The 13,786-nt window shown below is 44.3% G+C and overlaps 1 protein-coding gene across 1 annotated transcript; it reads left to right on the plus strand.

Moving 5' to 3' along the window:
* The first annotated feature begins 28 nt into the window (after positions 1 to 28).
* Positions 29 to 13,253, plus strand: IDH1 (isocitrate dehydrogenase (NADP(+)) 1). The gene is made up of 9 exons (XM_042784271.1): positions 29 to 120; positions 2,364 to 2,491; positions 4,170 to 4,461; positions 6,203 to 6,308; positions 8,876 to 9,053; positions 9,494 to 9,645; positions 10,709 to 10,849; positions 11,632 to 11,794; positions 12,296 to 13,253. Exons 2-9 carry the CDS (start codon positions 2,370 to 2,372, stop codon positions 12,387 to 12,389), a joined length of 1,248 nt encoding a protein of 415 aa, XP_042640205.1. The 5' UTR covers positions 29 to 120; positions 2,364 to 2,369; the 3' UTR covers positions 12,390 to 13,253.
* The last annotated feature ends 533 nt before the right edge of the window (positions 13,254 to 13,786 follow it).

Consider the following 13,786-nt stretch of genomic DNA (forward strand, 5'->3'; position numbering starts at 1 on the left):
GGCCAGCAGGGGGCGCCGCGGCGGCGGGGCCGGGCGGCGACGGGGGCGCGGCCCCATAAAAGGCCCCGCGCGGGGCCGGGCCCCGCATCGCCCCGACAGCCGCAGCCGCGCCGCGCGCAGGTAACGGCGCCCCGCGGGGGGGAGGGGATGGGGCCGCGGCCTTTGTCTTTCTGGTCCCGGCCGCGGCGTCCCCCGCCCTGCGGAGGGGCCCTGAGGCGGGGTGGTTTTATGTTTTAAGGGATTTTTTTTTTTTCTTCCTGGCGGGAGGTCGGTGGCCGCCCGCCCTCCCGGCACCGTCTCCCGCTGCCGGTATCGCTGAGGGTGCTTGCACCCCGGGCTCGGTCTCCCCGGCTCGGCGCTGGGCCGTCTCCCCTCGCAATCCAGATCTCCCTCAGTAGCCGGTAGCGTCACCTAACGCCGGCTGCGCTTAGCGCCCCCGGGCCCGCTCTCCCGGGCTGGGGGGAGCCCCCCGGGGCGGGCCCGCAGCGCCTTGCTCGGGCGGTGCCGGCGCCTGGGTTTCAGCCTCCGGTGAGGCACCGGCGGCAGCCCGCGGCCTGTCCGGCAAATCCCACCCGTGACCGCGGAGCCGGGCTGCATCGCCGCGTCAGGGGTGGGCTGCGCGCGTGGACGGAGGGTAACGCATCCGAAAAACAAGTGCGGGGAAGATCTTGGTTAGTGATGATGGTCTCCACTGCTCGCCCTGGGAGCGTGCCTGATTTTAAGAGATATTCTGTAAAATTGAATTAAGGACTTGTTGCAATAGTTAATTATTGACTGAAGGCCCTGAGTCCCTCCTGAGGACCAAGAAATATTTGGAAATTCACAGTTTCTCTTAAGCTGCCTTGGCTAAATGTAGGAGAAAGACCTTGCTGAATTTTGGCAGTTCGGCCTTTGGCAATCAAAGGTGAAGAAAGACAGAAGGAGTTGAACTCTAGGGAACGTGTGCTCTCTAGAGGAACCTCTTGGCATGTTGACTCTGGTTCGCAGAAGGCGGCTGTTACTGCAGTATGGCCCCTCTACTTAGAGGAACTGGGGACATCAGTGTTTGAGGAGGGAAAAGCTACTGGGGCACTGATTGGATAAGCATGTAGGGTGCTGTCAGAGCTGTCAGAAGCTGCAGTGTTCACATATCAGTGGAGATATATCTCAGTGGAAGTGCATCCTGCGTACCTTTGTTCCTGTTGTGGCCGCAGCACTGTATAGATCTGAAGCCAGCTATAGGTTTATTTTCTTCCCAGACAAAACATTTAATGGATTGGATTTTGAAAATATAGCACAAGTTAGTTTAATTTATTTAAAAAAAGTATTAACTAGGGAGCAGACTCCCCGTGTGCTTGTAACCTGGGACCCTTGCATTACAAACCTTACACCTCTGAATAGCTTCATCTAGACGAATAGACTGTGTACAGTAGGAGCCCTCATTCTGCATAAAGCCATTCATGGACCTCAGTATCTGTGAAACTGCAACCTCAGGCACAAGGGCTTGGTATCTCCCTGTATTATTCTAACAGCTGCATACAAGACCGTGGCTGTCTTAGGAGGAGGAACTTGCCAAGTCATAGCTCTTGCACAATCAGAGCCGAGAACTGAGAAACTGGCTGTTAGAAAGCAGGGCACTGTGTTAGCGCAGTTCAGTGGCTTGTGGGGTTGGGTTTTGTAAAGGAACAAAGTGCAAATAGAAGGGCGGAGTTTAGGGTTGTTTTTTGAGGCTTTGTGAACAAATATCTTGGGAAACCTCTGTTCTGTACAGGAAAAAAAAAGCCTGTCCAGTATTTATTTTAACAGCAGAAATAAAGCTTGCCAGGAGAAAGTCCTCTTGATGTGGCCCTTAGCTTTTTGTACGTTTCCTTCCTTCCTAGAGAAGGAAGCTAATAAAGATGCTGGCAATGTATTAATCTTAATAGTGCCAGCAATATGAGCTGTCATTAAAATAATGTCCATTAACACCTGTTTTTCAGGAAAAAGGGGGAGAAACAGGCAATTGGACTGGAACTCATAAAATCTAAAAATAAACAATGCTCATCTGTTCTGCAGAATTGGGGGGAAGAGTTCGGTCATGCTTTCAAATTCTTTTGTACAACCATAATTAAAGCTCATACCCTTAGAACACATGCCCTGAAATCTCAGATATTAACCTGTATTTCTACCCTTGGATAGATCTCCCTGAGAGCTGGAGCTTTAAGAAAAACACCAGTGAGCATGAAACTGAGGATAAGCTGTGGTTATTTTCAAGACTTTTAGGAGAGATCCTATATGCTATGTTAATACGTCTCTTCTAGCTGTGATGTAAAAATACAGGATACATGTATTGGTGAGGTGTGTCAGCAGTTTTTAACTCAGGCTGGCCTTTATGTCTATTGCAGCTCAAGATGTCGAAAAAAATCCATGGAGGGTCTGTCGTGGAGATGCAAGGAGATGAAATGACACGTGTCATCTGGGAACTGATTAAAGAAAAGCTGATTTTTCCTTATGTAGATCTCGATTTGCACAGGTAATGGTTCTTTATGACACAGCCACTTTGTACTGCATTTTGCATTTGTCATTAGGCATTGATCATGTTTCTCTTAGCACTGAGAGACCTATAGCTCCTCCTTCACTAGTGCAGGCAGGCTAACTAGCTTTTTTATACTGGTAAAGTTCCCAGCAGATTCCCATGGCTAACTTACCTAAGGGCCAATCTCACTTAATACTCTGGAAAACATGGGCTCATGGTGAAGTGATTTTTGTCAAAGTCTGTTGGCAACCCCTCTGGTGTTCCTCACAGCAGTAAGCAGTGAATGCTTAATGGTGAGTTAGCTTTTTTCTGTACTGTGCCTCTAAGAAGGTCTCTCACAGACTGTGTTTATCTACTCTGTCTTGGCTTTCCACAACCTGGGCAGTCTGCGTGGCTTCCTGCAGCCTACACAATTAGAGACATGGGGTGTTTCAGCCACTCCTGAATTGAAGCCTAGCATCTGTGGACTCTGAGCAGGTTTATGACTTCTTACCATCTCTGAAGATCTGCCCAGAGGGCAAAAAGGGTGGTTGTAGGGCACACTCTGCCCTGATGTCTGTAAGCTTGAGCTCTGCTACTGGCAGTGTGAGCTAACTGTTACTATTATTCCTTGAGCCTGGGCTGTGTTCCTACACTCCCTTCTGGAAAAAACAAATCCTAGCAGCTGGTATGGCAAAAGGGACATGCTGGCTACAGCCTCTGATCGAGCAGAACAAATAACCTCAGGACATGCTGTCTACAGCCTCTGATGGAGCAGAACAAATAACCTCTTCCCCTTCTAGCTACTGAGTTATAATTATTAGAGAAGTATCCAACTGCATTGCTCCTAGCAGTGTAGACATAGGCCTTCAATGGTATTTGGCATTATTAAACCCACAAGTCTGACCTCTTCCCCTGCTCCTGGAGTCATTTGTATGCCACCTACATTAGGCTTTCTGCTTGCTGGTGTTGAGAACAAAGCAAACAGGAACCCAGCAGCATAATACATGCACAGACTCTGGAGAACATCCTTTTTCAAAGAGGGCTGGGAGGAGGGAGAGCAGACCCCTGACTGAGGCAATACAATGGCTAGATTCATGTACAGTTGGCTGTGCTTCAGAGTTGTCCCATGCTGGGCACCCGTTGTTTTCCAAGAGCTATTAAAACAGTGAGTGTGGGAAACATGCATCCTCTGACTGTTTGTGGGGAGTATTGGTAGTTTTGCTGCCAGAGCAGGATTGCGGGTCCATTGTCAAAGCAGTTTTTAAGCCTAAGTGTAGCTTTACCTGCTCAGTACATGAAGGAAGACAGAATCCTCAGAACAAGAGGTTTGAAATAAAAGCCCATATTATTCTGGGGATTCTGCTGTTCCATGCCATTAGAATCCCAAACTGAAAGCTTCTGCTGCAGGAAGCTCAGAAGAGAAGGCAGAGGAGATACTGGCTGTGTCACATGCTGGCAGAGAGTCTCAGCCATAAACTGAAGCTGTCCTTCCTCCTACTAGCAGCAGAAGTATCAGTATACGAGCCTGTGTTTTCTTCCAGTCCAGCAGCATTTGCACTGGAAGAGGGATAACTTCAGTTATGGCAGAGTGCTGAAACTGTACTTGGAGGCCCATACAGGGTCTTGTTTCTTTCATGTTGGACACAAACAAATGTCCTGGGCAGTACTGATCATCTCTGTGGGTTTGTTACAGCTATGACTTGGGCATTGAGCATCGTGATGCTACAAATGATAAAGTAACTGTGGAAGCTGCTGAAGCCATAAAGAAATACAATGTTGGCATAAAGTGTGCAACCATCACTCCCGATGAGAAGAGAGTGGAGGAGTTCAAGTTGAAGCAGATGTGGAAATCTCCCAACGGGACAATTAGAAACATCCTAGGTGGAACTGTGTTCAGGGAGGCTATTATCTGCAAGAACATTCCCCGGCTGGTGTCTGGATGGGTGAAACCCATTGTCATTGGCCGTCACGCTTATGGGGATCAAGTGAGTCACTTCAGTGCTTACAGCTCTTTTTATCTGAACAGGCTTAGTCCTGACTGGTATAGAGCTACAAAGACTTGGACATCCCTATGTGCTGCTTTATTCCTTGCATTCCACCTGGTGCGAGTACTTGCTAGCACTTTGCACAGCACCTGGAAAAGTGTTGGGTTCATGCCTCTTCCTTAGACAGTGTAGCTATATAAACAGCATGCAGGGGCCTGTGCTTGATTAGATGGGCCTGTACTTGAACACAGGTTATAACTCCTCCAGGTTATTTTTTTTCACCTCTGTAGAACCATTCTCTCTACTTACAAATCTCTTTAGAAAATATCCTTTACACTGCCCATCTTCTTACTTATCAGAAGGACACTTTGGTGGCAAATGTTGCTCACAGCAAAAAGGGATCTGAGTAAGTGATTTTTTTTTTTTTTTTTTTTTTTTTTTTTTAAGAAGTGGACAAAGTTGCCTTCTATGTGTGGGTGTGGTTCTGTTGTCTTTTTTGTGATCTGCTTGTGCAGTTGGTATTCATACTGGGCACATCAGGCTGTGGTACTGAAGTAGGGAAACATCTTTCATCAGAGGTCTTCTGGCAGAGATAGTGCAAGGCCACAGAAAGCCCTAGCGTGACACTCAGTGTAGCAGGCTTTGGACAGCCCAGAGGACAAGAATCAACCAGGTTTTTCTCCATGAGTAATGATACGCTGTAAAGCAGCCGCTATAACAAAAGAGAAGTCTTCTAGAAGAGCCAAGTGCTTAAATAGATAGGTAAACCCACAAACTGAGGGCAAGTCATAAGATCAGCTGAGGTGAGAAGGTAAAATAATAAATTTCCAAGAGAAAAATAATTGCAGGGCCCTGGCACTAGAAGAGAATGGGGTTCAATATCCTTAACAATCCTGAATAATTGAGAACATCAGAATAATAATAGGAAACAATGGATAAAGGAGGAAGGATTGAAACCTTATCAAAGTATGAGATTAAAGTTAAAGTAACAATATAAGAACATATAGTAAAAATATAAGGACATATAAGCAAGACACTTCTGTAACTTCAGAACAGCTCAGGGATCAGAGTCCCTTAATAGGAGGGAAACTACATGAAAAAGGATGACAACTTTCAAGGACATGTAACCTTAAATAGTACTGTCCAGGACAGTTGGGAAAATGAGACAGCATTTGAAAACTTGAAGTACATGTTGGTTCTTTTGAGTCTGCATAGCTCAGAGGAGCAAAATGTATATCCATTCAAAGAGCTCTTACTACAGACTGGCCTTTCAAATGTCATATGATGGATAGAAATAATTGCTTTTATTAAGGTGCTGTATGATTTCCCCTTATTTAGGAGATCAGTTGTTGTAATATGAAAGGCTTTTTTGAATCAGGGAGAGGAGACTTTCTACTCGCAGATCACACAATGCTCTGGATACTTCGCACTTGAAAACATCAGTGCATCTGCAAAAATACATACTGTGCCAATTGATGGGGCCCAAGTTTTCCCTTAAAGAGGAAGATCTCATCTGAATCAGGCAGACTCTTGACAACTTGTCTTTCTAATCTCTAGTAAAATAATATGACAATCACGTGTCTGAATAAACAGAGCCTGTTCAGTGGGGGTTTTGGTACAACTGTTCATGATTTTCTGCACCCTGCCCTCACAAAGGTAGATTGTCTCTTATGGTTCTGTCTTCCTGATAAAAAAATGACATGATGAATATTTTTTTTTTTTTTTTTTTTTTTCCAAACAGTACAGAGCAACTGATTTTGTGGTACCTGGGCCTGGAAAGGTAGAGATGACCTACACTCCAGAAGGTGGAGGCAAACCAGTCACATACCTAGTTCATAACTTTGAGAGTATGTATTATCCCTAAATTGTGATTTTGGTTTAATTCAGCCTTGAAGTATCAGTCAGGTCTGTGTGATAAAATATGACTTTGAGGTAGAAGGGGAAAGAAGGTCTGGGCCTTCTTCATTCAGTAAGTACTGAAAGTTACTTGAAATCTTCCTGGGATTGAAGAGGCATATCAAACACAATTGTACTAGACTGACCACCTGTCATGCTCCTTGTATGACGACTCTGGTAGCAGCATGTATGTTTTTTGCTTTGATCAGAGGGAAACTTGCTATCTAAACAGAGCTTGACCTAAGGGGAGATATATTTGAGAATAATTTGGGTATAATTGTGGTTTTAGTTTGTCTTACTGGGCTCTATAGATCTTCACATTTTGTACCCTTCTTTATTAAGCAGTCTTTGGGGATTTTTGGTAGAAATGAAAACTGACGCTTACCCTGCAAGGTGGAAAGGAAATCTGGCAAGGATGCTCTTGACTGTGTAGGCTCTAACTGTTTTAACAGATGCAGTTCCAAAGGTATTGGTGTCCTACTGCTGTGCTAGCTGTAGACATCTCTGGACTCAGAAGGAGGAGTCCTGACATGGCTGGGCTTTGTTGCATGAAAATAATTACACACATGTTTCTAGAACCCAGGGTGTTTCTCTAGGGGCAGGATTCAGGAAAACATCACACAAGCTTCCTCTCTTGCCTATCAGTGATCAAAGGATTCAGGATTTTAAGCCTTATGTTGACCTATATATGTGAGTATGTAATGTTCTGTTTCTAGCTACAAAGACCTAATGCATCAATATAAACCACAAAATCCTATTCTGTTTGCAGTTGGCTTGGCAAATGGGTACTAAGACTGCCATATGACTGTCTTTTGACAAATTACTTTTCTCTGGCATTCTTGCACACCGGAGCCTAAACCCCTTCTGCTGTCTCTTGTTGCACAGCCTTTCACTTGCTTCACTGCCACTCCTAATCTGTTTTCATTTGTTTGGTGACTGGTGAGCAGCCTGTATTGGAGATGTCTGGCAGTTCCAGCTGCCAGTCTGATTCACCACTCTGAATTACATCAGTGAGCAGAAAGCAAGGAAGAGCAAAGATGGCAGAATACTGCTGTTGCTCTGGGGGAACTCCCATACCCACAGATAACTGTTGTGTCAGCATATTGCCACAATTCAGAAGGGAAGCTTGTCTTATTGGTATGCTAATATGTTCAACCTTGACACCGAATCAAGAGATTTTTAGTAGGCAGTAGGATTGTATGATTGCAACAAGAGTTTTTCACTTACATGCAAATAACCATTTGAATAAAACTTAATAGCTGTCATCCAGCAACTACAAAGTCAGGGCTCCAGAGGACACAGTCTCTGTAGCCAATGAGACCCTGTTCTGTCCTTGACTCACTAAGGGAGGCAGGGGGACAATGTGTGTTTTCACTGGTAACAGGAATTTAATTCCCTGCCAATATCAACTTCAAATGACCTTGTTATCTTGACAAGCAGATAAACCTGCTCTTGCTTCCCCTCTTCATTCTGCATGCATGTCCATATAGTAACAACCCTCTGGAGGCAAGGACAAATGAATAAGGAAAGGGTATTTTCAAAAATCTAAAAGAAACCTGGGGTGTTTCCAGGACAAAGATCCCTGATTAAAGGCACTGTACAACAACCTAGAGACATGGTGGTAGTGAGGTGCTTGAAATTAATTACATGGTATCTACTTTTCACTATAAACATGAAGAACAGGTTTCTGAAGATGACAGCTTTTTCATGAAGCCCTAGACCCTACTTTCACCCATAATCAGCCTTTCCCATGATCTAAATGCTGCTTTCCCCAAGGTGATCTGGGCCCTAAATTCATTCAGGCTGCCAACACATCTGCATTACACAACCTAAGTCACATGAGCGTTGGCAGTTCCTCAGAGCCTTCTCAGGACTTTCCCTTACACCCACGTGGCTGCCATGTTCTTCCCACAAATTGCTGGAAGTAAGCATGAGCAGGTGAAACAAAGCTGCAGGGTAGGCCCAACACACACACTGAAAGGAAGGAGGAATGCATGTTGGGACTTGTTTACCTGAGCTAAGTAAAGCAGCTTCTGACTGCTGGAGTTAGTTCTGCAGTGTAGTCAAAGCCTGAAGGTCCAAGGCACTCCAGGGAGCCATCCCGTTTCTAGCTTTGATTGAGAGCCCTGTTCCAAACTCCTGCTTGCTGCTTTGATAAGAAAGTACTCTGTATTATTTATATGGCTAGTATGAGTTTAAGCACGCACAATCCTGTCACAATTTTGCTGCTTGAACTGGATTAGGAAGAAACTTCTTAGGGGTATTAGATCACAGTATTAAGAGGCACCTAGCTGTAAACCAAAACCACCTTCCTATCCATGCGTCACAGGACTGCTGGAGCTTTGAGCTGGTAGCGCAAAGTGAATCTTCTGAAAGAACCAGCCTTAAGTTGAGAACTATATCAAGACACCTGGAGATAACACCAGCCTGCCTGCTAGAATATGCTATATAGAATATGCTGTCAAATCCTTAACCAAAACTAAATCTAGTTGATTCCTAGCTGTTCTTCTATTAACAGAATGTGGTGGTGTAGCCATGGGAATGTACAATCTTGACCAGTCTATTAAGGATTTTGCCCACAGTTCCTTCCAAATGGCACTGTCTAAAGGCTGGCCCCTCTACATGAGCACCAAGAACACCATCCTGAAGAGATACGATGGCCGCTTTAAAGACATCTTCCAAGAGATCTATGACCGGTAACTAGGATAGTTGTGTACTTCTTACCGCAGTGCATAATTCTGCAGCAGGAACATCCTCTCCAGCCTTGTGAGCTGCTACAGTTAACTCAGCATTTTCAGATAATCAGCAGTGCTTTGCAGGGGCTGTGTGCCTTTGGTCACAGTCTTCCTTGTCCTACAGGACCCGGTACTCATTGTTTGAAGCTCTGCTAAATGTGGCTGTGGTGTTCATCTCTCCTAACAGTCACTGTGGACTCCTCTGTGATTTTGAAGCAGACTTGCAGTGGCCTAGCAAAGCCAGCAAGGAAAAAAAGAGTTAAAATGATACAAATTTTTAAAGTTTGGTTTGTTTTTTTTACTCTTATCTCTATGTACCTTGCTGTGCACAATGACCTGCACAAATTGTGCAATCCCTGTTTTTATCTATATGACAAGGTGTTCTGGTTTTTGTTTTCCAGAGAATACAAGTCCCAGTTTGAAGCCAAAAAGATCTGGTATGAGCATAGGCTCATTGATGACATGGTTGCTCAGGCCCTGAAATCTGAAGGAGGCTTTGTCTGGGCCTGCAAAAACTATGATGGGGATGTGCAGTCTGACTCTGTTGCGCAAGGTATGAGATGTTTCCTGGGATACACTGAAGTAGGCTCAGTAGTAGTCTCTTGTATCACATCTTATGTAGTGGCCTAGGAAGTAGTGTTGGTTCTCAGAACTTCCATTTCAAACCAGTGGCCAGTCATGAAGATACCAGGCAGGCAAAGAATTTCTGAATGCACTTCTACAAGAAAATCCATTGAAGGCAGAATGTGTAGTTGCACTTCTTTACCAGATGGCAGTTCCTACCAACATAATAATGAATAGGCTTTCCATTCTAATGGAAGGTATCCAGACAGCTGGGATTCTGTCATTACATCTTAGGCTGACTGGTGTTGAGCATACTGGCAGGTGCTCTACAGATAACTAAGTAAACCTTCAGGACCTAAAGCTACCTGTCAGGTGTAAAGAAAGATTGACATGTTTAATTTTACAGACTTGTACTGCTTGATCAAAATCCTATATAACCAAGCTGCCTGTTGCCAAAATAAATATGGATGCAGAAACTCACAGGACAAGATTTATGTAGTATGCTCTTTCTAAAGTAATGCCAGTAAACTGTTTCCCACAGAACAAGGATGTGAGCTGGACTAGTGAACAAAGAAGCTTTCAGAGACAGATCTCTGAAACCTACAGGGTTAGAAGTGATGTGAATGTCCAGTTTTTCCAGGTCATGGCTCCTTTCACTAGAGCAAATACCCTTGATATGAAGTAGGTTTGTTTCCTATCACCCTTTGGTGAAGATAGCGATTGGCAGCCCAACACTACTTATTTAGGATTCTTTGTTCTCATACTGCACCTTTTCAGCAAAAATCTGTCCAGCAAGTTATCTGAGAATACTAATTTTCTTGAAGTGGTGCAGAATGTCTGCATATCTATATCTCATGATTCAGCAGCACTTTCTGTTCAGATGAGCTGTCATTTTGACATGTCAGAACTAGCCAGTTAGTTGCAGCAGCAACAGTTGCTGTTCAGGAATACTCACATCAGGGCTTGGAGAATGTACGGGGATTGTAGGATGAGGGAATTTAAGGAGGCTGTCCAAAGGAGATGCTGAACTTTTTAAACTGTGCATTCTATAGGTTATGGCTCTCTGGGGATGATGACCAGTGTGCTGATCTGCCCTGATGGCAAGACTGTTGAAGCAGAAGCTGCTCATGGCACAGTTACTCGTCACTACCGCATGCACCAGAAAGGTCAAGAAACTTCCACTAACCCCATTGGTGAGCTGCCCTTCAGTGATCTCTACACATGAAAGAACAGGTTTGGAGTAAGAACATCTGCATCCTTTCTGCAGAGAATTGCACCCCTAAGGGGTGAAACTGGTAGTTCATAATGTATTTTTCTTCCATGGAGACAGCTGCAGCCTGGAGCAAAACCAGGCTGGAATGGAGTGAGTGTGAGCCATAAGCTAGACCCAACCTAGCCTTTGAGACATGCGCTCACTCTTTGGCAAACAACGGGTTTATAGCCACAACAGCCTTAAGGTTTAGGTTGGTTGGTTTTTATTTCACTCCCCTTCCTAATGCACCAAAAGACACATCCAACGCCTAAACATGCATATATTTAAAGTGCAAGTGCACCTAGAATAGGACATGAGGGAAAGAATCCCCTACAACTGCGTAAGGACCAGAGTGTAATGCAATACCAAGAAGACAACTGCACCTTTCTATCATAAGGACACCTTCCTGTGTAACCACAGAGTGCTACCACTGGTCATTCTTTCCAACTTGAGCAGGAACAGAATCATGTAGAATGGCATGCACAAAGAGATTGCTTGAGGCAGCGAGTAGTTTTCAGGGTTCGCTTTTCTTTAGAGCTGCACAAAATGTAAAGGATGCCTAGATGAAGATAAATGTTTTCCTCCCATAACAGATTTTCTTTTTTTTTTTCTGTCTGTTTTCAGTTTTATTAATATTAAAAATTAGTTACTGTTCCACATGACAGTTTAGAACAATGTCCAGGGAGTTCTAGAAGGACAGGCTAATCTAGTGTTCTCTCTCAGCCTCCATCTTCGCATGGACAAGAGGACTAGCTCACAGAGCAAAGCTGGACAACAACACTAGCCTCAAGAACTTTGCAGTTGCCCTGGAAGAAGTCTGCATTGAGACCATCGAATCTGGCTTCATGACCAAGGACCTTGCTGCGTGTATCAAAGGCCTGCCTAAGTAAGTGTGTGAAGTAATCAGCTGTGCTTGGAGGAGGCTGTTTTACTTGTGTTTTCTGAACAGCACTTGATGGAAAGTTATCTTAGTATTGTGAAGAATTGCTGGAGTCTGGTCACAGAGCAGGGCTCATCTATGCTGTACAAACAACATGAGACACTCCTTGCCCCAAGTAGCTTAGTCTAGGTTGCTCTGTCTCTGCTATTGTACCGAACGCACAGGGAGAAAAATAAAGGAGGAACTGCAAAGATGTCTCTTACAACAGGCTGGTTACATTAGCCAGATCCTGCCCTGTTCATCTACAAGGATGGAGACCTAGTTCACTGCAAAATACTACCTGGCTACCTCTTCTCTGGAGCTTTTTGGTAAAAAAAAATCAGCCTTATAAGTAGGAGATAACTCTTTTAGGGGCAAAACTTGGAGTTCTTTGAACAGTTTTCCCCTGCTTACTGTTTGAATGGCTTCACAACTAATGTCTGTCTTGTTTTCCTTCCCCCCTCTCAGTGTCACACGCTCTGACTACCTGAACACCTTTGAGTTCATGGACAAGCTTGCTGAAAACTTGAAGGGGAAGCTGGCCTCTCTGCCCAAACTCTAAGGCACAGGTTCTACTCAAGCTCCACTAACAAAGCGTCTCCCACTTACACCAGAATGTAAGTGGCACTGTATCACACTGTTGTGTAACATTTCAAATAATAGACAAAAATGAACATGAACACTTTTTTAAAGGTATAAAAGACCACGTTTTCTTAAATCCTTGAGCTGCAGGGCTAGGCCTTACTTTTGCTAAGCAGCTGAATGTGATAGTATTCAAGCTCAATGTGAGTCTGGTTTCCTAATGTCCTTCACAGCAGACCTGAGGTTTCTGTCCATGACTTTATGATCAGTGGGGTTTTTTCTCTCTTCCTCTCAGGCTGAAAGACAGTCTGTGTCACAGCTCTGGTCAAACCAGTGGTGACTTACTGTACAACAGACCCTAGAAATCAGAACCGTCCTCATCTCTCCAGTACTGTCCACTGACTAGAAGTGAGCTCCCAGGGCTAAGCCAGCTCTACTACAGCCCCAATCTTATTTTATCTTTTAGTGCCAATCAGAGCATAGTATCCTGATACTAAGGGAGTTGGTCCCATTGCTAGTCAGGACTGTAGCATTTGAGAAGCACTTAGGAAACGCTAGAAACAAGCCCAGTAGGCTAAGAGCCTAATAAAGCTGTGCTGCAGAGTCTAACTGCAGGCTAGGCATTTAATTATACTCCCTCTGAGTGGATGTGAAGCATAGGAACCGTTACCTCTTCCCCCACCCCACAATTCGTAAAGGTGCAAAACTTTCCTCCAGTTGTCTGGGCTAATACTACCCTTCCTTTTGTGATACAGCAGGTCAGATTATGACTGTGAAAAACTATTCCATCCATGGTTTTGTGTGTGGGCTTTTTTTCAAATAAAAGTCTAACATTCTTTGTCTATCTCTTTCCTTTGTGTGATTAGTAGATATCGGGAAATTCTGCCTCTGAGAGACTCCAGTACCTTTCAGGACAGTCCTGTACAGACTGGGACAGACTGTTAGAATGCCATCTAATAACAAAATAATCTCTCCCTTAGAATTTTTATTTGTTCTGACCCAGGGCAAGATGTGATCTGGAGCGTGGTAGTAAGCATCAGGTAGCGTACAAGAATTTAAAGGTACTATTGCAGTTAAAATTTTATTTTGGGACTAATATAAACTCAAACTAATGTATCACCACTCAACAAAGATCAGAAACCCTGAAGCTGACTTAGGTATAAGTGTTGGTTAGGATAGAAATGCAATGTTAGACTAGATCAGCTGGTATTAACATTTGTTTTGGGATGAGCATGTGCTTGAAACAGCTCTACAACTGTTAGCAGCTGTCACTGTGCCTTCAATACAAATGAACACAGTAGTCTGGTATTGTTATTAACACAAATGTGTAAGAAGTGCGGCTAGAAGAAGTCCCATTTCTGGCCCATGGAAGCAACA

This window comes from Tyto alba, unplaced genomic scaffold (genome assembly GCF_018691265.1).
Source record: "Tyto alba isolate M040663 unplaced genomic scaffold, T.alba_DEE_v4.0 Super-Scaffold_7, whole genome shotgun sequence".
NCBI lineage: Eukaryota > Metazoa > Chordata > Aves > Strigiformes > Tytonidae > Tyto > Tyto alba.